At 45.7% G+C, this 25211-nt stretch overlaps 1 protein-coding gene across 1 annotated transcript in view; it reads left to right on the plus strand.

The window, feature by feature from the left end:
* The window catches only part of LOC309544415 (ubiquitin carboxyl-terminal hydrolase CYLD-like), a 126051-nt gene that overhangs the window by 58242 nt on the left and 42598 nt on the right, over window positions 1-25211 (plus strand). The window contains exons 8-9 of the mRNA XM_082243326.1: window positions 13550-13672; window positions 21632-21723. Coding sequence (XP_082099452.1) covers window positions 13550-13672; window positions 21632-21723 — 215 coding nt within the window. The remainder of the gene's footprint in view (window positions 1-13549; window positions 13673-21631; window positions 21724-25211) is intronic.

Consider the following 25211-nt stretch of genomic DNA (forward strand, 5'->3'; position numbering starts at 1 on the left):
CGATCGCTGCGGCGATCTGACATGTATTCTGATATTGGAATGTAATGTGTGTTTTAATGCACTGTGGAGCGGCGGTTTCGGCGCCAAACGACGCCATTTTGCCTACACCCGCTCCGGCCGCATGGTTTACATGCATGGCGGCCATTTTCTTGTAGCCTCCATAGGCTTACATAGAGCGCCCTGGCAGCATCACTTCCTCTTTCCAGGAACACCGATCGAGGCAGCAGCAGCGGCGAGGGTCTCCTCAGGTTTTATCCTTCTGTTCTTGCTATCCATTGCCTGTGTTCAGTTTGCATATTCCCTGTGGGGGTCTCATTGTGCTTGAGTGTGGTGCGGTGGGCTGCGCTTGCCGCGCTTGCTTAAAAGGGGCAGTTAACCCTTGGTTGTCTGGCATTACAGGGGCAATGGATTCTCAGGAGGGCAAATTTCCTACAGTATTGGTGGAAAGCCAGGGGACCGCTGTTTCCCCCCCAGGGGGGGATTTAGCCACTATTGTGGCTGGCCTTGCTGCTCAGGTGCAAATGCTGGTGGCTGCTCAATCTACTAAAAGGCCCAGAGTTGCTCTTTCCTCTGATTCTGAGGGTGAAGGTGATGGGGCTGTTATGGCAGGGGCCTCCTTATCGGGGTCCCGCTCCTCTCTTGATCTAGTGGGGTCTGAGGTGGAGGCTGAAGTTGAGGGGGTTGATAATTCTCCCCCTGGCTCGCCTGAAGAGCTTGCAATCATGGATGAGTTGATTGCTTCCATTAAGCAAACGCTGCGTTTGCAGGACGAAGTGTGTCCCCCCGCTGCCTTGGCGGCTTATGGGACGCAGAGGAAACGCAGGACGCCGCAGGTTTTTCCCTGCAATGATGATTTTCAGCGCGCTGTTAAGGATCAATGGCGCAATCTGCGCAAACCTTTTGCGGTACCAAGTAGATTCAAGCTGCGTTATCCTTTTTCGCCTTCCACTGATGAAAGGTGGTGTGTGCCTCCACCAGTGGATCATGCAATTGCAGTTTTGAACAAAGCCACTGCGATTCCTGCAGAGGATTCCCCTGTTTTCCGTGATGCCACGGATAGGAGACTGGAGTCTCTTGCCCGTCATACTTATTCTGTTACGGGTTCTATGCTTAAGGCTCTGTTTGCTTCTCTCATGGCGGCCCAGGCGATCGCAAGTTGGACGCAGATGCTTAGGCGCGTCCTAGTGGCCGACTCGGCCTCGCCAGCGACCCTGGATATGGTGGATCAAATCCACCAGGGTGTCATGTATCTGTGTGATGCGGACCTGGACCTGATTCCGTTGGCTGCACGTGTGCACAGCGTGGCGGTGTTGTCTCGCCGCCTGGTTTGGTTAAAATGTTGGTCGGTGGACCAATCTTCACGTAAGACCTTAGCCAATCTGCCTTATGATGGGTCTCGCCTTTTTGGGGAGTCCCTGGATGTGTTGATTAAGGGGATCACCGGGGGTAAGAGCACTCTCTTGCCCCATTTCCCCAAGGCTAAGGGGGCTTCTGGGAAGAAGCATGCTAATTTTCGGCCCCCTCAGGGGTCCTTTCGTGCCTTTCGGCCGCACTACAAGGGCAAACCGTTCAAAGGTCAAGGCTCTCAGAAGAAGCCCTGGTCTGGTAAACAGAAGTCCGGCCAATCCGGACCTGCAGCCCATAACAGTTCGGCCTGAAGGGGCGCCCTCACCCAGTTTTGGGGTGGGGGGACGCTTGCTCGGTTTTCTTCAGCCCTGGTTGGCCCGTGTGAGGGACAGATGGGTTCTGGAAATCGTTCGATCTGGTTACAAGATCGAGTTTCTCTCTCGGCCGGAGAGCAGATTTTTTCCCTCAAATCTTCGACTGTCTCCAGAGCGCCTGCGGGATCTGCACCTGGCGGTGCGGGACCTGAGGGCTCAGGGAGTGGTGGTTCCGGTGCCTCATCGGGACAGATTTCGGGGGTTTTATTCCAATCTGTTCACCGTGCCCAGGAAGGAGGGCAAGGTTCGTCCGATTCTGGACTTGAAAGCTCTGAACCGCTCTGTGCGAGTTCGCAAGTTCCGCATGGAATCCCTGCGGTCGGTGGTGGCTGCCCTGGTTCCGGGGGAATTCATGGCCTCCATCGATTTGAAGGATGCGTACCTTCACATCCCCATATTCGAGGGTCATCAGAGGTACCTTCGATTTGCCATTGCGGAGGATCACTACCAGTTCGTGGCGTTGCCCTTTGGTCTCGCCTCGGCTCCGCGGGTCTTCACCAAGGTGCTTGCACCGGTTCTGGCATTATTGAGGGCCCAGGGCGTTTCTGTCCTGGGGTATCTGGACGACATTCTGGTTCGGTCTGCGACCAGCCAGGGTCTGGAGGAGGACCTGTCTGTCACGATGCAAACTCTGCAGAAGTTTGGTTGGACGATAAATTTTCCAAAGTCGACACTGAGTCCGTCGGTTCGTCTCCCCTATCTGGGAATGATACTGGACTCGGTGCAGGCGAAGGTCTTCCTGCCGGAAGACAAACTCAGGACTCTCCGGGAGGAAGTCAGGTCCCTCAGGGACGTTCCGAACTCATCTCTGCGGACGTGTATGAGATGTCTGGGATTGATGGTCTCGGCCTTCGAGGCGATTCCTTTCGCCCAGTTTCACGCGCGGGGTCTCCAAGCGGAGATCCTGTCCAGGTGGGACGGGCGACCTCAATCTCTGGATCTTCAAATCTCGTTGAGTCTTCGCACCAGGGAAAACCTTCTGTGGTGGCTCCAGTCCCCGTTGGTGTCCGGGGGCAAGTCGTTTCGTCCGATCTCGTGGACGGTAATCACCACGGATGCCAGCCTGTCGGGCTGGGGTGGAGTTCTGGGCGTTCTGTCCGCTCAGGGGACTTGGTCGGAGGGGGAGTCTTCCCTTCCGATCAACATTCTGGAATTGCGTGCGATAAGTCTCTGTCTTCATCGCTGGACGGACCGGCTGCAGGGTTGCCCGGTTCGGGTGCAGACGGACAATGCCACGGCGGTGGCCTACATCAACCACCAAGGGGGCACCAGGAGTGCCCGAGCGGCTCGAGAAGTGGCCGACATTCTGTCTTGGGCCGAGACTCATGTCCCGGCGATAACGGCGGTTCACATTCCGGGAGTGGAGAACTGGCAGGCGGACTATCTGAGTCGCCAGACCCTGGATCAGGGGGAATGGTCTCTCCACCCGGCTGTCTTCCAGATGTTGTGCGCGAAGTGGGGTCTTCCAGATGTGGACCTGTTCGCGTCTCGTCTCAACAACAAGGTGAAGAGGTTCGTGGCAAGGACGCGCGACCCTCGGGCAGACGCGTCGGACGCGTTAGTGGCCCCGTGGCATCAGTACAGGCTGATGTACGCGTTTCCACCGATTCAGTTGCTGTCCAGGTTCCTTCGCAGGTTACACTCGGAACGCAACACGGTGATTCTTGTGGCACCGGACTGGCCTCGCCGGTCCTGGTACGCAGACCTCGTGAATCTGGCGGTCGACGCCCCGTGGCGTCTGCCTCTTCGAGACGATCTACTGTCTCAAGGACCGATATACCATCCTGCTTTACAGTCGCTGGCTTTGACGGCCTGGCTGTTGAGACCGAGGTCCTGAAGGAGAGGGTTCTCTTTCCGGAGGTCGTTCATACTTTAATCAACGCGAGGAAGTCTTCCTCGGGGAAGGTTTATTACCGTACTTGGAAGGCCTATTTTGCCTGGTGTGAGTCCAGGGGGTTTTCACCCCGCACGTACTCGGTGTCCCGTGTGCTGTCTTTCCTTCAAACGGGTGTTGATCAGCGTTTGGCGCTGGCTACGATAAAGGGTCAGGTGTCTGCTCTGGCCGTTCTGTTTCAACGTCCCGTGGCTTCCAACCCATTGGTTGGCACCTTTGTTCAGGGTGTGCGGCATCTGGTTCCCCCGAGGCGGGATCCTCTGCCCCCTTGGGACTTGAATCTCGTTCTATCTGTGTTACAACGTGCTCCTTTTGAACAGATCAGGGAGATCTCGTTGTCTCTGTTGTCCAAAAAAGGTCGCCTTTTTGGTGGCGATCACTTCGGCTCGCAGAGTGTCGGAGCTGGCGGCTTTGTCCTGCAAGTCTCCGTACCTGGTTATTCATTTGGATAAGGTGGTCTTGCGACCTAATCCTTCTTTTCTTCCGAAACGAGTTTCGGAATTCCATCTTAATGAGGATATTGTCTTGCCTTCGTTGTGCACGAAGCCTAAACATCCAAAGGAGGTGAGATTGCACTCTCTGGATGTTGTTCGGGCGATAAGGGTTTACCTTAAATCGACTGAGTCTTTTCGAAAGACGGACTCCTTGTTTGTTCTTCCAGAGGGTCCTCGGAAGGGCATGGCGGCTTCGGCCTCTACCATCGCCAAATGGATCAGGCAGACCATTGAACAGGCCTATGCTTTGCAGGGGAAGGTTCCCCCTGTGCCTGTGAAGGCGCACTCTACTAGATCTCTGAGTACGTCTTGGGCCTGTCGTCATGGGGCTTCTGTAGCCCAGGTGTGTAAGGCGGCGACTTGGTCGACCGTGCACACTTTCACAAAATTCTACAAAGTAGATGTTCAGGCATCGGCGGATGCTTCCTTTGGCCGCAAGGTTCTTAGTGCGGCTGTTCCCTAGGGTCCCTTGTTGGGGACTCATGGCTGTTGGGATAAGTTTTGTATCCCCTGGTTTTTTGTCTTTTCCTGGGTTGTTGCTCCTGTTGAGCACTTGTTTTTTGCTGTTGCCCAGCTGGTTTCCTTCCTTTGGTAAGGTTCCTTCTTTGATGCGGAGACTGCGTTGCCTTTCGGCGCGGATGCGTTTCCCACCCCTTATGTTTGCACTGCTTTGGGACGTCCCCATATGTGACGAATATGAAGAGGCGGCGACTGTCGGAGGACGTAAGAGAAAACGGAATTTTTGTAAAATCTTACCTGTAAAATTCCTTTCTCTGAGTCCTCCGACAGTCGCCGCCCCCGCCCCTCTTTTGGGGTTTGATTGTATACTCTACTGCTATTCCACTAAAACTGAGATATGGTTGCAGGAAGTAGGAGGGTATTGACTGAGGGGACCACCCCTTGAGGGTGGGATATGTTAAAAGCTTTATTGTTAACATATTCTGTTGCCTAGCTACTCCTTCGGAGCAAAGTCTAATACCCCCATATGTGACGAATATGAAGAGGCGGCGACTGTCGGAGGACTCAGAGAAAGGAATTTTACAGGTAAGATTTTACAAAAATTCCGTTTTTTATAACACAAAAAAATAGAACAATTCATGGTCTGTAGTTGAAAGGGACTGCTAACACAAGAATGAATACTACAGGCCTTTGTAGGTCAGTTTTGCAGCCCATTTTTTTTAAAGCAAATGTAATGCTTGTAAAGGATGCATCTTTTTTATTATTAACTATATATTGGCTGAGGGCCAGATCATTTAACCTTCTTTGATGTGCAGTTACCAAATGGACACTCTAACTAGGGGCTGCAGCTATGTAAGATCTGGCGCTTTGCGCTGACTTCCGCTGGCTCTGTTGCTAGTGTCCCTCTGCTCTAAATTTGTAGCGTAACTCTTAAGTGCACTGCTTTTTGCATTCTGTACTGTATTTACTATAGAGGTACTGCAGGTTTTGCACACATAAGTATGCCTGTGATGTCACTAAGGGGTTAATTTACTAAAGGCAAATAGACTCTAGTGCAGTTGCTCCAGAGCTTAGTAAATAAGCAGAAGCTCTGGTGACTACCATCATCCAATCATATGGAAGCAAAAATGCTGTTTTTTAAATTTGTTTTATTTTCCCTGCACGTGATTGGGTATTCTTTGCAAAGTGAAGCATTACATCATTTGCTAAGCTCTGGAGACCCTGCACTTTGCAAAGTTCACCATCTATTTGCTTAGTGTAAATCAACACTAAGTCAATAATAAGTTAATTGAGCATATAGACAAAGTATGTTTGTAAAATATTTGATATTTGTTGAATATTAGTTCTGAGATTAATTTATGTCTGTTACTGTCATTTGGATTCCCTTGTTGATCTGACCTCTTTGTGTCATGACTCTGCCTGGCCTGACCAATGCTCATCTTTGCCTGAATGCTGCCTTACCTTGACCACAGCTTTCTTACAAAGTCGATAAACCCACTTGCTTATTGACTTCAAGCTATTGTAAAGTCTAGTTTTTTTTCCTATAAAAATAACAAACATGTTATACTTACCTCCTCTGTGCAGTTGGATTTGCACAGAGCAGCCCAGATCCTCCTCTGTTCAGGTCCCTCTTCTGTGATCCTGGCCCCTCCCTCCTGTTAAGTGTCTCCACAACAAGCAGCTTGCTATAGGGGGCACCCGAGATGAGTCACAGCTCCCTGTGTCCATTCAGACACAGAGCCCTGCCCCCTTTCTCCCCTCATTGACTAGCTGACCTTGATTGACAGTGTCGGAAACCAATGGCGCCACTGCTGTGTTTCAGCCAATCAGGAAGGAGAATCTTGGTCGGCTGAGACACTCGTGGACATCGCTTGACAGAGAGGGACCTCAGGTAAGGGTTAGGGGGGCTTCTGCACACAGAAGGCTTTTTCTCTTAATGCAAAGAATGCATTAACCTCCCTGGCAGTATTCCCGAGTGTGGCTCGGGGTGGGATTTCCCTGCCATAAGCGGTAACCCCGAGCCACACTCGGGGTGCCGCCAGGGAGCATCGCTGGATCCTTGTAGAGGTTACTTACCTTGTCACCGGGATCCAGCGATGTGTCCCTTCGGCATATGGCAGCCGGATCTTCCGCCTGATGCTGTAGAGCCCCGGCTTCCGTCTCCTGCGACGTGACTGATTTCATTACAAAATAAAATAAACTGATATTTAGTTTGCCCCCCCAGTGCCCTTTCCTGCAGTTTTACTGTACTTTTTATATGTATATATGTGTGAGTATATGTGTGTGTGTGTATATATATATATATATATATATATATATATATGTGTATATATATATATATATATATATATATATATATATATATATATATATATATATATATATATATATACAGTGGGTACGGAAAGTATTCAAACCCCCTTAAATTTTTCACTCTTTGTTATATTGCAGCCATTTGCTATAATCATTTAAGTTCATTCTTCTTCCTCATGAATGTACACATAGCACCCCATACTGACAGAAAAACACAGAATTGTTGACATTTTTGCAGATTTATTAAAAAAGAAAAACTGAAATATCACATGCTCCTAAGGGCTCTTTCACACGGGCGTTCCTTTTTTTCTGCCCGATCAGGTCCTTTTTTTTTATTTTGTAACGGACACGGATGACACTTGTGTCATCCTGTCCGTATGTCCGTTTTTCATCCCATCCGTTTGCGGATGAAAAACTGACATAATGCATGTCTATGTAAATACGGATGTCTGCGGATGACACCACTGACATCCGTTTTTGCTTCAGTTCCGTTTTTTGAAAGGAAGAAAAAATAGGGTTCTCCTCCGTTCAAAAGAACTGAACTGAACTGACAAAAAACGGATGTCAGAGGATGATCATCCGATGACATCCGTATTTACATAGAGATACATTATGTCCGTTTTTCATCCGCAAACGGATGGGATGAAAAACGGACATACGGAACGCCCGTGTGAAAGAGCCCTAAGTATTCAGACCCTTTGCTGTGACACTCATATATTTAACTCAGGTGCTTTCCATTTCTTCTGATCATCCTTGAGATGGTTCTACACCTTCATTTGAGTCCAGCTGTGTTTGATTCTACTGATTGGACTTGATTAGGAAAGCCACACACCTGTACTTATAAGACCTTCCAGATCACAATGCATGTCAGAGCAAATGAGAATCATGAGACTTGTTGCATCTTTCCCTAAAAGACTCCTGGCTGTATTAGATCAAAAGGGGGCTTCTACTAAATACTGAGCAAAGGGTCTGAATACTTAGGACCATGTGATATTTCAGTTTTTCTTTTTTAATAAATCTGCAACAATGTCAACAATTCTGTGTTTTTCTGTCAGTATGGGGTGCTATGTGTACATTCATGAGGAAGAAGAATGAACCTAAATGATTTTAGCAAATGGTTGCAATATAACAAAGAGTGAAAAATTTAAGGGGGTCTGAATACTTTCCGTACCCACTGTATATATGTATGATATATATATATACAGTGCCTTGCGAAAGTATTCGGCCCCCCTTGAACTTTGTGACCTTTTGCCACATTTCAGGCTTCAAACATAAAGATATAAAACTGTATTTTTTTGTGAATAATTAACAACAAGTGGGACACAATCATGAAGTGGAACGAAATTTATTGGATATTTCAAACTTTTTAAACAAATAAAAAAACTGAAAAAATGGGCGTGCAAAATTATTCAGCCCCCTTAAGTTAATACTTTGTAGCGTCACCTTTTGCTGCGATTACAGCTGTAAGTCGCTTGGGGTATGTCTCTATCAGTTTTGCACATCAAGAGACTGAAATTTTTGCCCATTCCTCCTTGCAAAACAGCTCGAGCTCAGTGAGATTGGATGGAGAGCGTTTGTGAACAGCAGTTTTCAGTTCTTTCCACAGATTCTCGATTGGATTCAGGTCTGAAGTAGTAGGGGCACTCGGTGGAACGCACGCTGCGAGAGCAGCGTCCATCAGACTAGATAGACCAGATCGCATTTTATTTCCTGCAACTTTTTAAGTGTCATTCTTTTATCTTTAATAAACTTTCATGATGTACTTCAACATGGGGGGCTTTTCTTGTTCTATTCAAATGAGGTAAAACACAGCCAGGGATGTTGTCAACAATCCTTTAGAGATATAGGAACTGTGTGGGATCGTCCGGGTACTGCCATATCCAGATGCAAGGCATAGTATATATATCTTTCTGGTGAGTGGGATCACCCAAGGGGAGCACCAGCACTTTGAGTGTGAATAATGCACTGAAGCACTTTTTGTTTATCACCTAATGAATTATTGAACGACTTTTTTATATTTCACATTTTGGATTGCAAACTTTATTTATTCATGAATTATTTTATGATTAGCACTTTAATGCAGTAGAAAGTATTTTTTCATTTTTATTTTTGCCTTATTGTAGATAATTAGATTTGCACCCTTGCACTTTATCATTTGTAGTATTATAGTACACAGTATGCTAGACAATAAAGGGCAGCACTGACTCACTTTTTTTTCAGGACGGTGTCAGTGTTCGCTCTGCATAGCTGGGTTTAGCGGAGAAATCCCCACTGAGCAAGCACATTCCGCTTAGCGGAGGTGCCTGTATGAAAGGGGCCTAAGGTGGCATGAGTTACTGGATCACTGGATCTCATTTCCCCCCCCCCCCCACCTTGCTGCACTGCCCTTCCCTAATGAGCCACTGCCCATCACACCATCAAGTCAAGTACACACGGGCCGAATGCCAGGCAACATCAGCTGGTTTAAAAAAAAACTGGCTGCCATTCGGCTCGTGTGTATGACAGGCAGTCCGACAGAAGCATTCGGCATGCGCGGAAAAGAAATGGCTCCTAACTTTTTTAGCTGGCTCCTATATTACAAGCAAATTTGTCAAGGCCTGCATTAGGGACATTCTTCTGTCTAGCTTAACTCACAAGGTTGGCATCCTTGTTGCCATCACCTCTGCGAGGCAAGTTTTTATGTTGGTGGCCTTAACTTGTAAAGAACCTTGTGCTCCCCAAAGACAAGGTTGCCTAGATGCCTCAGGCTTCTTTTCTTTCTAAGGCGGTTTCTTCCTTTCACTTTAACCAGGACTTTGGTCTCATATCTTTCTGTCCTGCTCCGAAACATCTTCAATGAGATTTCCCTCCCTTGTCTGGATGTGAAACATGCTGTTCCTGTCTGTCTCTCAGTTACAGCTTCTTTGAGATTTTCCACTATCTCTAGGTGGATCTGTCAGTTATTCAAGCCTAGACTTAAAGAATATGTACACCCAACATTTCTTATTTCTAATATGTGCCTGCTGTACCACATGCCTGTATGTTCTCTTTGTATTGCCTCCCTTGCGTGATATCCCTGAGGCTCCTGCCAGTCCCTCTTCTTTTCTATCAAAAACTGACCACACTAAGCAGGAGAACACTCTAGGTGTGCTGGGAACTCAGCCTGCTCTCCTCCATAGATCAGACTTGTCCTGACACGCCCCCCCCCCCCCCCCCTGCACAGCCTTTTACTGGGAAGATCAGTGTGTTTCTGTTGCTCCTCTCCAGCTCTTATGCAGCTAAGAACAGAGGGAATGTGATCACTTATGGGGGGGGGGGGGTATTTATAATGTTTTTATATCTATATAAAAAAGGTTTTGCTTTTTATTTCTATTTTAAACTAAATGGGTTGTTTTACAAGGTCACTTTAAAGCAGAGCTCCACCCAAAAGGGAAAGCTCTGCTTATTTGCCTCCCCCCCCCCCTTTCCCGCTGCTGCATTTGGCAGGGCATTGTGCTGGCAAAGGGGGTGGAGGGGTGCGCCGCCGGCGACCGAATGATCGGCTGTGCGGGGGGTATGTACCTGCTGGGGGCTCCTGCCAGGGCCCCTCGTCCTGCCTGGGCCTGTCCTTCAGGCCTAGGGATCCCGCCTGGGTCCCTGGGAGCCTCATGGGGCCACCATTTTCTTGTAGCCTGTGTGCTTAAGGCACGGCAGCCATTTTTGTGTAGTCCGGGGGCCATTTTGTGGTAGTTTGCCATTGAAAATGGCGGCGGCCATGACTGTGGAGCCCAGGTGCTCCGGCTGGGCAAATCCTTCCTCCCTTTGTATTGGACAGTGATCACCATGGATGTCAGCCTGTCCAGCTGGGGAGGCGTCCTCTGAAAAAATTCTGCTTAGGGGCTCTGGACACTGGAAGAGTCCAGACTACCGATCAATGTCTTGGAACTCTAAGCAATCAGACTGTGCCTGGACCATTGGACGGATCGTCTTCAGGGATGTCCAGTGTGCATTCAATCAGACAACACCATGGCCCATGGCTTATGTCAATCACTGGGGGGGCACAAGAAGTGTCCTGGCGGCTCTGGAGGTAGCCTGTATTCTAAGGTGGGCAGGACAGGTTTGTTCCAGCCCTCTCCGCCATACACATTCCCAGGGTGGAAAACGGGCAGGAGGATTATCTCAGTTGGCAGGCGATGGACAATGGGGAGTGGCCCTTTATCCGGCGGGGTTTCATCAGTTGTGTCTCTGGTGGGGCATCCCTGAGGTCGATCTGTTGGTGTCTCGGCTCAAAAGAAAGGTGTGAAGGTTTGTGGCACAGGATCCTCAGGAGGACGCCACAGATGCGCTGGTGGCCCAGTGGGGTCAGTATTGTCTGATTTACGCCTTCCCTCCTCTCAAGCGTCTGCCAAGACTTCTACGCTGAATCGAGGTAGAAGGGGTTGCGGTCATCTTAGTGGCTCTGGACTGGCGTCGCCAGGCTTGGTACGCCGATCTGGTGTGGCTGGTCGTCGATGTTCCTTGGAGGGTTCCTCTCAGGGAGGATCTACTGTCTCACGGACTAAACTTTCATCCTGCTTTACAGTCGCTGGCTTTGATGGCTTGGCTGTTAAATGCCAGGTGCTGATGGATAGAGGTTGGTCTGTGTCGGTGATTCCATTGCTGTTTAAAGCTAGGAAATCTACTTCTAGGAAGATCTACCATCACACGTGGAAGACACATTGCGTGATGTGAATCTCTTGGGGTTCATCCTCGCTCTTTCTCGGTAGCTCGGATCTTGACCTTCGTTTAAGCGGGGGGTTAAGCAGAAACTGTCTTTGAGTAGTATCAAGGGTCAGGTGTCAGCCTTAGCGGTTTTCTTTCAACAGACCTTGGCCACACACTCCCTGGTGCGTACTTTTCTTTAGGGAGTTAGGCACTTGGCCCCACCAGTGCGGTCACCGTTGCCACCTTGGGGCCTCAATTTGGTGCTCTCTGTCCTTCAGAAGACTTCTTTTGAGAGTCTTCGGGGGATTCCCCTGCTTATGCTGTCCCAGAAGGTGGCCTTCTTGGTGGCTATCACTTCTGCGCGCAGGGTGTCAGAATTGGCGGCGTTATTCTGTCGTTCACCTTTATTTGGTGGTTCACAGAGATAAGGTGGTTCTTGCGTCCCTGTCCGTTCCTTCCAAAGGTTGTCTCTGATTTTCTTTTGAATAAAGACAATGTGTTGCCTTCCCTGTGCCCCAGGCCAAGACATCCGAAAGAAATTGCTTTGCATGCCTTGGATGTGGTCCCGGCGATTAGGGTGTACCTGGCAGCTACAGAGTCTTTTTAGGAAGTCAGACTCACTATTTGTGCTTATAGATGGGCCTCGGAAAGGGTTGTCCGCTTCCTCTGCGACCATTTCCAGATGGAGCAGACAGACAGTGATTCAGGCCTGTTCCGTCAAGGGTCATGTTCCTCCTTTCCCTGTCAAGGCGCACTCTACAAGGGGGCTCAGTGCCTCCTGGGCCTTCTGTCATCAGGTGTCAGTGACGCAGGTTTGCAAGATGGCCACCTGGTTGTCAATGCGCACATTCACAAAGTTCTGTAAAGTGGATGCTTCTTTTGGCCGCAAGGTTTTGCAGGCTGCTGTTATCGGACCTGGTCCTCTTTGAAGGTATATTGTTGTTTTTTTTTAGGTGAGCTCCAGCGTTAACACTGCTTTGGGATGTCTCGTTGGTTAAGAAGATCTGCTGTGTCTGTCAATGAACATCAGAGAAATGGATTTTAAGTTTTTTTTCAATGCCATCCCTAGACAAAGTCATAAGAAAAACTCCCTTTTTTTTCTTTTGATCAGTCTGATCAGTGTTTAAAAAAATATTGTCACTGTAGAAAAAAAAAAGTATTTTGTTTCAAAACATTTATATCTATTCCTTACACCTTATACAACCCTTAATTAACCCTATTTTTTTAAAACATTTTTAAATAATTTTTTAAAAGCATTAATATTTAAACTTTCTTTTTTTTTTCATTTGTATTTGTTTTGTTTGGTCATTTTTTTTGGCGTCCCATTAAAAATGTAAATATCATTGCAATGCTGTGCATCAAAATCATGTATTTTAAATGGGGTAAATTATAGAATATAATTTATACTTTTTTTAATTGTAAGCTTGTTTTAATTGACATCTTATGCAGATCAAAGGTAACCCCTTTGATCTGCATAAGAATGAATAAAAGGTATTCAATCAATAATGTTACATTGTATTTCCCTGTTATGTGCCTGAACAGTGTTTACAAAGACTGTGTTTACAAGCTCTGTGTTTACTTAGCAGAGGTTGCAGCCACTGCTGTGTTAGAGAACAGGTCCCAGCAGTCAAAATGAATTGCTGTAAAAAAGTGGCAGGTTGGGAGCAGCAAAAACACAGCAAGCCAACTAGCACTTTCAAACCCCTATATTGCTCTCGTGACAACTGTAATTTAAGTTTAGCACGCAAGATCAAATGAAAGAAGAATCAACTTGTCAACAGTAAGGACAGTACGCCTGTTTTGTTAGATGACAAATTCATGTTCATCTAAAAAAGCTGGAGAAAGTTTGCGCATATTAAAAACAAAAAAAAAAACTACATCTGTAAAACCTAATAATTGTAACAATTTTGATTAAGGTGTAACATTAGTGTGCTCCAGTTTTTTTTTTTTTTTTTTATATCTTCTGTAACATTTTGTGACAATACTTGTTTCTTTTTTTCTACCAGTATGTTTGCATGCTCCTCGGTAATGGATACCATGCTGCTTCGTCCTCCAGATAAGAATGATAATGATTCATATGTTGATACCCGCGACTTGCTCCGCACTGAGATAGTTAACCCTTTAAGAAAGTGAGTGCACGTAGTAATATAAAGTATGTAAGCCCTAACAACAATCTTCTCTTTAAATAAATCATTGAAAGCATTTTCCTATATCTGTTTTTATAAGTGCAAAAAAAACCTGTTGATCTTGTCAGAAATGGACAGCTTTCCTGTGTCTTCTGTTTACTTAAAGCGGAGCTTAACCTAAAAGGGGAAGTTCTGCTTTAAAGTGATATTAAAGTCTTGGTTTCTTTTTTTGTTTAAAGATAGCAAACATGTTATACTTTCTTGCTCTGTGCAGTTGGTTTTGCACAGAGCAGCCCAGATCCTCCTCTTCTCGGGTCCCTCACCAGCGCTTCTGGCCTCTCCCTCCTGCCGAGTGTCCCCACAGCAAGCAGCTTGCTATGGGGGCACACGAGCTGAGCCGCTGCTCTATGTGTCCATTCAGACACTGAGCCATGGCTTGGCCCCGCCCCCTCTCACTCTCTTCATTGGCTCACTAATTTTTATTGACGGCAGCGGGAGCCAGTGGCGCCTGCTGCTGTCTCAGCTAATGAGGAATGAGAGTCCCGGACAGCGATAGATAGATCGCTTGATAGATATGGGGCTCAGGTAAGTATTAGGGGAGTTGAGTGGGGCTGCTGTACACAGAAGGTTCTGCCTTTAGAACCACTTGAATTCCTCCTCTACCACTTTTGGCAAGTCATTTTTTTGGGGGAAGCGGGTACCTAGTTTTGACAGGTACCCGCTCCCATATTCGCTTGAATCCGCTTTCCACACTACAAATGCAACCGCTGGGTTGCTGGAAACCAGGATAAGTGAAGAACTAGCCCATGTGAGGATGGCACTGGATCCCTGGACATGAAGTGCCCTTGTATTAAAAGCCAGCAGCTACAGTATTTTTAGCTACAGACTTGCATTTATTTTTTTAGGGAAGAACCTTTTTAAGCTGGCCATACACTGGTTGATTTTTGAATGAACATTTAATCGAAAATTCTCAGTACATACGATGACTTGATAAATGTTGTTTGAAAGTTTAGTGTGCTTTTAACTAATAGACTTTACCAAACAAAAACTACGTTCACTGTTAAAAATTAATTTGAGAAAAATATTCCATCCTACTCCTTTTGAACTTTCTTGCTTCTGTGGTCAAAAACAGATTTCAACTTGACCCCTCTAATAATTAGAAAATCAAAAAACTTCCTGAAAATGGAAAATTTTGAGCAAAATTCTACCAGTGTAGGCCAGATTTACTATGTGTTTTCAAAGAATCTGTTAAGGCGGCTATAGATGAAGCGATTTTCTTTCCTGCAGCCACAGGTTGCAGTAAAAGAAACCGCTCAATTCAGTATTGATGGGGGAATCCTTCCCGTGGAGCCTTTGTGTTCTCCCAGTGGTTGTTGCTTGTGGCTTTTATAGCCTCTAGCAGTAATCGCATGTAAAATTGGACAGGCTGGTTGTACCCAAGTTGATCGATCGGGGTTGGGTACGTTCACCCTGTCCATACATGGTTTGAATCTTGGCAGGTTCCTGCTGAACCTGCCAACATTTGACCCGTCTGTAGCCAGCTTTAAGCCCTCCTTGTAGTTCTTCTTTTGGAGTACAGAAGGATTAGTCTTTATGTTGTACAGATCTGAGAGTGGTTGAATGGTTTAGCAAAAGACACTGACTAGGGCTGACAACACATTGCTGTGTCAGCCCACTATGGGGCTTAGCCGTTGAGAACATTTCTGGCAAACCAACGGGTATTTTTCTGTATTTGCAGGCTTTAAATGGATAAAGCAAGGGGAAATGTGCATGCATTTTTTTTTTAACTTGACAAATGCTTTAAAGTAACATTACAGAAATCTTTATTATTATGTAACAAATCAACTATTGCTTTTAGGGTTCTAAAGAATTTGGACAAGAATAGCCAAACTGCATATTTGTAGTATCTGCTAAGGGCACACTGGATACTGTATATGCTTAGATGTGCAGTAAGGTGATATCACACAAGCACATTTTACATGCATTCTACATAAGTTTAGCATGGAGGTGGATAGGATTTTGAGTCTACTTTGCAAGCACATACTAATGTAAAAACCCTTATCATTGTTTAGGGCTTATTAACAGAAGAGGGTACAAAGTGTATCCATAGTCCCCACACTAAACGCATGTAGCATTTTTTTAACCAATGTTCTTTATTGCTCATATAGCAAGTTTTTGTTTAGCAGGCAAGTGTTATTCTAAAAAAAAATGCAGCTTATAATAAGGTCCTGTGGATTGTTTTAGGCAGAAAGTCTGTATATCTGTAGCACATCTTGCTACACAACTGCCTGTGTGATATTTCAGAGTGCTGAATTGAGCATTGAGCAGTCTTTAGAATCCACATAGAAAATAATTCCAGCACAGAATCTGCAAAAAGAAGGAAAATCTTTAATTCCTTCATCAGCAAAAAAATATTACCAACAATTATTTTAGGACATTGCAGTGAAAAGACTTTACCTTGAGAAATGCAAGGTCCAAAAACCATGGTTGGTGGTATTCTTTTTCTTAATATGGAATAAAGATTTTCCTTCTTTATGAAGACAGTGTAATTTTCTATATGATTTGGTGTAAAACCACCCAATGTCAAGGAAACTCCAGGGGCAAGATTGATCTCCCCTCCAAAATAAGCATCCAAAGAGTGTCCCAGATTATGAGTGTAAGTGCAAGTACAAACCAGACTGAGCATGGAACGCGGGTTTCCTGCATCATGTTCAAAATGTCGATGTTAACCTTATGGCACCAGAAACGCAGTGTGCTTTTTTCTGCGCCAGATTGCATGGTACAGTAGTAACATACAAACTGGTTCCTGTGGATTTTATAAAGTAATACATGCACAACTTTTTGTGTGGTCCGGTGTGATTTCAGCCCATGGGCTGAAATTGCACTGCACCCAGATCGCTTGTGAATTGCACAGAACACACAGTGAATTCCTGTGCAATTCATAGTGTCAACCAGACCCCAAAGCGTAATGTTAAAATGTAAACATATATCTGGACTGGCCAATTTTTTCTCCCCCTATGCCTTACTGTGTGCAGATTTCTCACCTTTACCCTGACTGTTTTCCTTCTTTTTTTCATCTTTTTCTCTATTTCATGCTCTCCTCTCAAGGCCACAGTAGACAGTTATCTTCATACAATCTCTGCTTAGTTGTCAGTTAATTCTTGCTTGCTCAATTGCAAAAAAATGTCACTTACTTTGGCTCACATGGATGGTACCCCCTGACAGGTAATATTGACTGTATATTTTACTACTGAACCTGCATTTGGCAGTATTTAAAATGTTTGTCTTTGCATGACTATTAACCTCTTGGAAGTCCTAAATATTAATAGATGTGTGGTAAACTGTTTTTCTTCTTGACTTTTGTAAGTAACAGAAATGTTGATTTACATAGTTACAAAGTTAGTCTGGCTGAAAAAAGTCCATCTAGTTCAACCAATAGAAGGAAAAAAAAAGTAAATAATATATACACGTGTGTGTGTGTATGTATGTATGTATGTATGTATGTATGTATGTATATGTATATATATATATATATATATATATACATCTATAGTGTGTGTGTGTGTATATTATAATTTCTATCTATCAGAAGAGAGAGCAGCACTCACGGGTCTTGAAAGGTAAATGGATATCGTAGGTCATTGGATAATATATATATATATATATATAATATATTATCTCTTCATCTCTCTCACACACACACACACACACACACATACATATACAATCCTATACCCACAGTTGATCCAGAAGAAGGCAAAAAACCCCCAGGAAAGCATTATCCGATTTGCTCCTCCAGCAGGGGAAAAAAATTCCTTCCTGATCCACCAAGAGGCAATCGGATATTCCCTGGATCAACTTTACCTATAAATGTTAATATCCAATTATGTGTATCTAGGAAAGAATCCAGGCCTTTCCTAAAACAATATACTGAGCTGGCCAGAACCAGCTCATGAGGTAGACTATTCCACATTTTCACAGCTCTTACTGTGAAAAAAAACTTTCTGTATTTGGAGATTACATTTATTTTCCTCCAGATGTAGTAGAGTGCCCCCTTGTCCTCTGTGATGACCTTAAATCACTAATGTATTTATACATGTTGATAATATCCCCCCTTAATCTCCTCTTCTCAAAAGAGAATAAATTCAGCTCAACAAATCTATCCTCATAGCTGAGCTCCTCCATGCCTCTTATCAGTTTGGTTGCCCTTCACTGCACGTTCTCCAGTTCCCCATATACTTTTTATGAACTGGTGCCCAAAACTGAACTGCATATTCCAGATAAGGTCTTAATAATGATTTGTACAGGGGCAAAATGATATATCTCTCTCTGCAGTCCATACCTCTCTTATTACAAGAAAGGATTTTTCTTGCTTTGGAAACTGCAGCTTGGCATTACATACCAGTATTAAGCTTATTATCTACCAGAACACCCAGATCCTTCTCCACCATTGACTCCCCCAGTTGCCTCTCCTTAGTATGTATGATGCATACATATTCTTAGCCCCCAAGTGCATACCTTTACATTTATCAACATTAAAACTCTTCTGCCACATAGTTGTCCAATGAAACAGTGTATTGTGGTTTGCTTGTAAGTTGGAGAAATCCTGAAAGGACGTTATTCCACTTGATAGCTTGGTGTCATCTGCAAACAATAAAATAGTACTTTTAATCCCAGTCCCTATATCATTTATAAAAAAAAGTAAGGGTCCCTAACACTGAACCTTGGGGTATACCACTGATGACCTTAGACCATTCCGAATATGAATCATTAACCACTACTCTGAATATGGTGTTTTAGCCAGTTTTCTATCCATGTACAAACTGATTTTTCCAAGCCTATAGACTTTACCTTCCACATTAAGTGTGAATGTGTAACTGTAGCAAACGCTTTTGCAAAATCCAAGTATACTACGTCCACCGCCACCCCTCTGTCCAAGTATAGTACGTCCACCGCCACCCCTCTGTTCAAGGTTTTACTTATCTCCTCATAAAAATAAGTCAGATTTGTCTTTCATGAATCTATGCTGTCTGTTGCCTAAAATACTTTTTTTCCAGCAAGAACTCATCTATGTGGTCTTTAACCTCTCCAGCATCTTCCCAACTATTGAAGTTAAAGTATAAGTCCAGTCAAAAACTAACACTAAACCTGCTTTTTGCCACATTCTAAGACTATCTATCTAACCCTGTAAAGCAAAAGTCACTGTAGTTACCTTTTCTACACCCGACCCGGTCTCACTCTGATTTGTCAGCCGTGGCTGCAGCATGGAGGTGGGTGCAGGAGAGGCACTCGTCAACGGAAGCCCCATAGTAAGTCAACGGGCGACATCATTTCCCATTCATTTCACAGCCGTTGTCGGTCCTTTCCTGCACACAGCTTCCATCGCTGGAGAGCGGCCCGGATTGGGTGTAGAAAAGGTAAGTACAGTACAGTAATTTTTAAACATATTGGACTAGGTGGGACTTTAGATGAGACCCAAGCTGGTGTTGCCCGGCGTCTCCATCCCTATAACAAAACACAAAATGAGGTTGAAGGATTGTAAGAGGTGCATGAAAGTCAGCCGGCCCCCAGTTTGATGTACTCACCTTCCAGTCTGTCACCAACCAAATAAGACCTGTCTCTTGGTACAAAGAACAGGGGTTTAGTTGACACACATTTGCAAACGCATGTGAAAGCTGCAGAGCCACGTCACGGCACCCTGTTTAAATCTGCAGTCCTACACTCTTAATTTAGTGTCCTCACACTGGAGGCACATGGCCGCTAATGGGTGGATGGGGAACAGGTGAGAGGGAGACAGCCCAACCTCCCCCAACCCATCCCCATGCACGACTGGCTATTGTCTCAAAAAGTTCAAATAATTAGGTTAAAATATAACCATGGTGCAAACTGGAGAAGACCAGCTGAAAAGCATTACACCTCCATCCCCTTGGTGGATGCAGTATATGGATAGGAAGGGATTTTATATATGGGGCATGGCCTGTAAAGCACACTGCCTTTGAAATCCCTTATTTCCTTTGGGACTTTATATGAGACAAGCAGGTCATGCTATTGGTCTCCATCCCTGTATACGGAAAACACTAGGGTCAAATCAAAAACTGCATCCACCAAAAACGCACGAAAATCGCACGGTGGGACTTTAGATGAGGCACCAAGCTGTAAGCAAGGCGTCTCCATCCCTGGTTGCTTTAAACATATTGGACTAGGTGGGACTTTAGATGAGACCCAAGCTGGTGTTGCCCGGCGTCTCCATCCCTATAACAAAACACAAAATGAGGTTGAAGGATTGTAAGAGGTGCATGAAAGTCAGCCGGCCCCCAGTTTGATGTACTCACCTTCCAGTCTGTCACCAACCAAATAAGACCTGTCTCTTGGTACAAAGAACAGGGGTTTAGTTGACACACATTTGCAAACGCATGTGAAAGCTGCAGAGCCACGTCACGGCACCCTGTTTAAATCTGCAGTCCTACACTCTTAATTTAGTGTCCCAAAGGAAATAAGGGATTTCAAAGGCAGTGTGCTTTACAGGCCATGCCCCATATATAAAATCCCTTCCTATCCATATACTGCATCCACCAAGGGGATGGAGGTGTAATGCTTTTCAGCTGGTCTTCTCCAGTTTGCACCATGGTTATATTTTAACCTAATTATTTGAACTTTTTGAGACAATAGCCAGTCGTGCATGGGGATGGGTTGGGGGAGGTTGGGCTGTCTCCCTCTCACCTGTTCCCCATCCACCCATTAGCGGCCATGTGCCTCCAGTGTGAGGACACTAAATTAAGAGTGTAGGACTGCAGATTTAAACAGGGTGCCGTGACGTGGCTCTGCAGCTTTCACATGCGTTTGCAAATGTGTGTCAACTAAACCCCTGTTCTTTGTACCAAGAGACAGGTCTTATTTGGTTGGTGACAGACTGGAAGGTGAGTACATCAAACTGGGGGCCGGCTGACTTTCATGCACCTCTTACAATCCTTCAACCTCATTTTGTGTTTTGTTATAGGGATGGAGACGCCGGGCAACACCAGCTTGGGTCTCATCTAAAGTCCCACCTAGTCCAATATGTTTAAAGCAACCAGGGATGGAGACGCCTTGCTTACAGCTTGGTGCCTCATCTAAAGTCCCACCGTGCGATTTTCGTGCGTTTTTGGTGGATGCAGTTTTTGATTTGACCCTAGTGTTTTCCGTATACAGGGATGGAGACCAATAGCATGACCTGCTTGTCTCATATAAAGTCCCAAAGGAAATAAGGGATTTCAAAGGCAGTGTGCTTTACAGGCCATGCCCCATATATAAAATCCCTTCCTATCCATATACTGCATCCACCAAGGGGATGGAGGTGTAATGCTTTTCAGCTGGTCTTCTCCAGTTTGCACCATGGTTATATTTTAACCTAATTATTTGAACTTTTTGAGACAATAGCCAGTCGTGCATGGGGATGGGTTGGGGGAGGTTGGGCTGTCTCCCTCTCACCTGTTCCCCATCCACCCATTAGCGGCCATGTGCCTCCAGTGTGAGGACACTAAATTAAGAGTGTAGGACTGCAGATTTAAACAGGGTGCCGTGACGTGGCTCTGCAGCTTTCACATGCGTTTGCAAATGTGTGTCAACTAAACCCCTGTTCTTTGTACCAAGAGACAGGTCTTATTTGGTTGGTGACAGACTGGAAGGTGAGTACATCAAACTGGGGGCCGGCTGACTTTCATGCACCTCTTACAATCCTTCAACCTCATTTTGTGTTCAGTACAGTAATTTTTGCTTTACAGAGTTAGATAGAATAGTCTTAGAATGTGGCAAAGAGCAGGTTTAGCGTATGTTTTGACTGGACTTATCGTTTTAATGAACAGGTCTATAGTGACTTGATAAAGGTTTAACTTTGTGTAAAATGTCAGCTTATGAGTTAAAAAAAAAATAAGTATATCCATTTATCTCCACTTATTCCTTCTGTAATGTGTTATGTTCATTTAGGAATGGTTATGTATGTGCCACTAAAATAATGGCCTTAAGGAAGATTTTGGAGGCTGAAGGGAAGAGCACAGGCTTCACCAATGAAGAAAAAGGTGACTACAGTGATCTATTAGAATACATTATAGTAATGCAAAATGATACACCAAGCTGTTTTCTCATGACATTGTGAAATGTAAAGTTCTACTAAAATACCCACTGTCCTCCAGTGTTGGAGCTAACAAAGGGCAATGATCACTTGCTTTGTCATGTGACAGTGTTTTGATTTAGTGATTGGCTACCAGGCTTGAGCATTGTGTCATGTTCCCATATAAGAAATAATGTGTTGTCAGCCCTCAAATAGTCAAATGGCAGCAGAGTGCAATCAGTGCAAATATACCAACACTTCTATAAACAACATAAAAAATAAACTACAGAGCTGTAAGTGCATACAGAATTTAAAGTTAAATTGTATGAAAATAAAATCTATATTAAAGATTTTAAAATACACAAAAGTAAAGAAGTGCCCTAAATTACAAAAAAATTTCCTTTGTAGCAAATTCAAGTGAAAAAAAGATTAAAGTTCAAAATTTTTAAGTGCAAAAATATTCTCAGGTGTCACCTGTAGGGTTGAGCGGACACCTAGATGTCCGTGTTCGACGGGTTCGGCCGAACTTTAAAAAAAAGTCCGGGTCCGTGTCCCGGACTTTTACCGAACTTTTCCCGGACACCGAACCCCATTGAAGTCAATGGGGACCCGAACTTTAAGGCACTAAAATGGCTCTAAAACACCAAAGGAAAGGGCTAGAGTGCTGCAAATGGCAGCAAAACGTAATTAAGAGCATGGCAAGTGCTCTGCAAACAAATGTGGATAGGGAAATAACTTAAAACAACAAAAAAAAACAGAAAAATAAAACAATGTTCTTCTTCATCTCTGAAGGACGAGGCCCATATGGAGTAGGAGGGAGGTTGAGGTGGTGGTGGATGTGGCGGTGACATAGGCGTGCGCACAGGGTGTGCTGGGTGTGCCTGGGCACACCCTAATCACCTAGGGCACATAGCATTGCCAGTGAGGAGATGGGAAAGATCTCCCTGGGACCTGCTCTGCTCTATTTCTCCTTGCCTACAGGTACATGGCCCCGATACATTACTCTCCCTGCTGGCAAACACATGCATGTGTATTTCAACTTTGGGGTGCACACCTTAATGCAATAGGCTGCGCACACCTATGGGCGGTGTAGGTGGAAGCGGCGGTGGAGGAGGACCAGGGCCGGATTAACAGCATCATGGGCTTGGTGCTGAGGATTTTGAAGGGCCTTAAGGGCCGTGCCTTGCCATGCACCCAGAGGAGGAAGGGTGCAGCCATGCATGCCTAATTCAACATGGGATGCTGTCTCTGAAGCCCATAAACACATCCATGCATCGCCAACTGTCCCTCCTTGTCCGGCCTTCACGCTGTGTGGGGAGGTTCTGAGGGTGCTGCCTGGGGAAGCGAGCATAGAAGCCAGACTTCTGTGTTTACAAGTGACAGAAGAGCGGTAACAGTGAATATGGCCAACCCGGGGCCTATATAAAAGGTAGGGGCCTGGAGCTGCAGCTCCAATAGCCCCTACATTAATCTGGCCCTGAGGAGGAGGACGAGGTAGCCAACACTGCTTCTTTTCAAAAATTTTAAATGAGGGTACACCCCAAAAGAGTGAGAAAGAGCAAAAATGGAACAATGGGTGGGTAAGGTCGGTATCCATTGCTATTCTGCATAAGGTACGGAAAAGTCCCGTGGGATCCATGCCTGGTTCATTTTAATGAACGTGAGCTTGTCCACATTGTCTCTGGACAGGCGGCTGCGCTTGTCTGTTATAACGCCCCCAGCCGTGCTAAATACCCGTTCAGATAATACACTGGCTGCAGGGCACGCCAGCACCTCCAAGGCGTAAAGGGCAAGCTCAGGCCATGTGCCCAATTTGGAGACCCAGAAGTTGAAGGGGGCAGACCCGTCATTCACTACATGTAGGCGTGTGCACACATACTGCTCCACCATGTTGGTAAAATGCTGCCTCCTGCTAAGACGTTCCATCTGAGCTGCTGGTGCTGCTGTTTGTTGTGGCGTGCTGACAAAGCTTTTCCACATTTCGGCCATGCTAACCCTGCCTTCTGAGGTGCTGGCGGTGCCCTGGTTGCGTTGGCGACCTTCTCCTCCTCCTCCTCTGCCTTGTGCTTCCACTGTGGCCCCGCTGTCAGATGGGAATGCCAGCAGCATGGCGTCTACCAGCGTGCGCTTGTACTCGCGCATCTTGCGATCGCGCTCCAGTGAGTGAATTAAGGACGGTACGTTGTCCTTGTAACGGGGATCCAGCAGCGTGGCCACCCAGTAATCAGCACAAGTTAGAATGTGGGCAACTCGGCGGTCGTTGTGGAGACACTGCAGCATGTAATCGCTCATGTGTGCCAGGCTGCCCAGAGGCAACGAAAGGCTGTCCTCTGTGGGAGGTGTATCGTCCGTGTCCTCTGTATCCCCCCAGCCACGCACCAGTGATGGCCATGAGCTGGCCTGGGTGCCACCCTGCTGTGAACATGGTTCCATCTCCTCCTCCAGCTCCTCCTCCTCCTCATCCTCCTCATCCTCCAGAACTGTGCCCCTGCTGGACAATTGCGTCCCTGGCGTTTGCGTGTGCAGGAACCCACCCTCGGAGCCCCTTGCGAATGACTGCCCTGAAAGCCTTGGAAATGTTACCTCTTCATCCTCCTCCTCCTCCTCATCCTGTGCCACATCCTCTTCCATCATCGCCCGAATTGTTTTTTCAAGGAGGCATAGAAGTGGGATAGTTAAGCTGAGAACGGCGTCATTGCCACTGGCCATGTTGGTGGAGTACTCAAAACAGCGCAACAAGGCACACAGGTCTCGCATGGAGGCCCAGTTAAATTAAATAGCGGAATAGAAAATATGATCCAAAAAAAGTGTATGTATATCACACGTACACAACCACACTAGGCCCCAATTACTATTGTTTGTACCCCTAAAAGGCTAGATGAGGAGTAGGGGGGGTATGGAACAGGCAGCACCCTCAAACCTTCAGAAGTATGAGATGAACCCCAACAACTTGGAAAGGTGGATCTCTCTCACACGTACCAACACAGACTATCCCCCAATTTAACTGATCCCCAAAGGTTTTTGATTAAATAGCGGAATAGAAAATATGATCCAAAAAAAGTGTATGTATATCACACGTACACAACCACACTAGGCCCCAATTACTATTGTTTGTACCCCTAAAAGGCTAGGAGTAGGGGGAGTATGGAACAGGCAGCACCCTCAAACCTTCAGAAGTATGAGATGAACCCCAACAACTTGGAAAGGTGGATCTCTCTCACACGTACCAACACAGACTATCCCCCAATTTAACTGATCCCCAAAGGTTTTTGATTAAATAGCGGAATAGAAAATATGATCCAAAAAAAGTGTATGTATATCACACGTACACAACCACACTAGGCCCCAATTACTATTGTTTGTACCCCTAAAAGGCTAGATGAGGAGTAGGGGGGGTATGGAACAGGCAGCACCCTCAAACCTTCAGAAGTATGAGATGAACCCCAACAACTTGGA

Source organism: Pelophylax lessonae (assembly GCF_965119305.1).
Source record: "Pelophylax lessonae genome assembly, chromosome: 1".
NCBI classification, from domain to species: domain Eukaryota; kingdom Metazoa; phylum Chordata; class Amphibia; order Anura; family Ranidae; genus Pelophylax; species Pelophylax lessonae.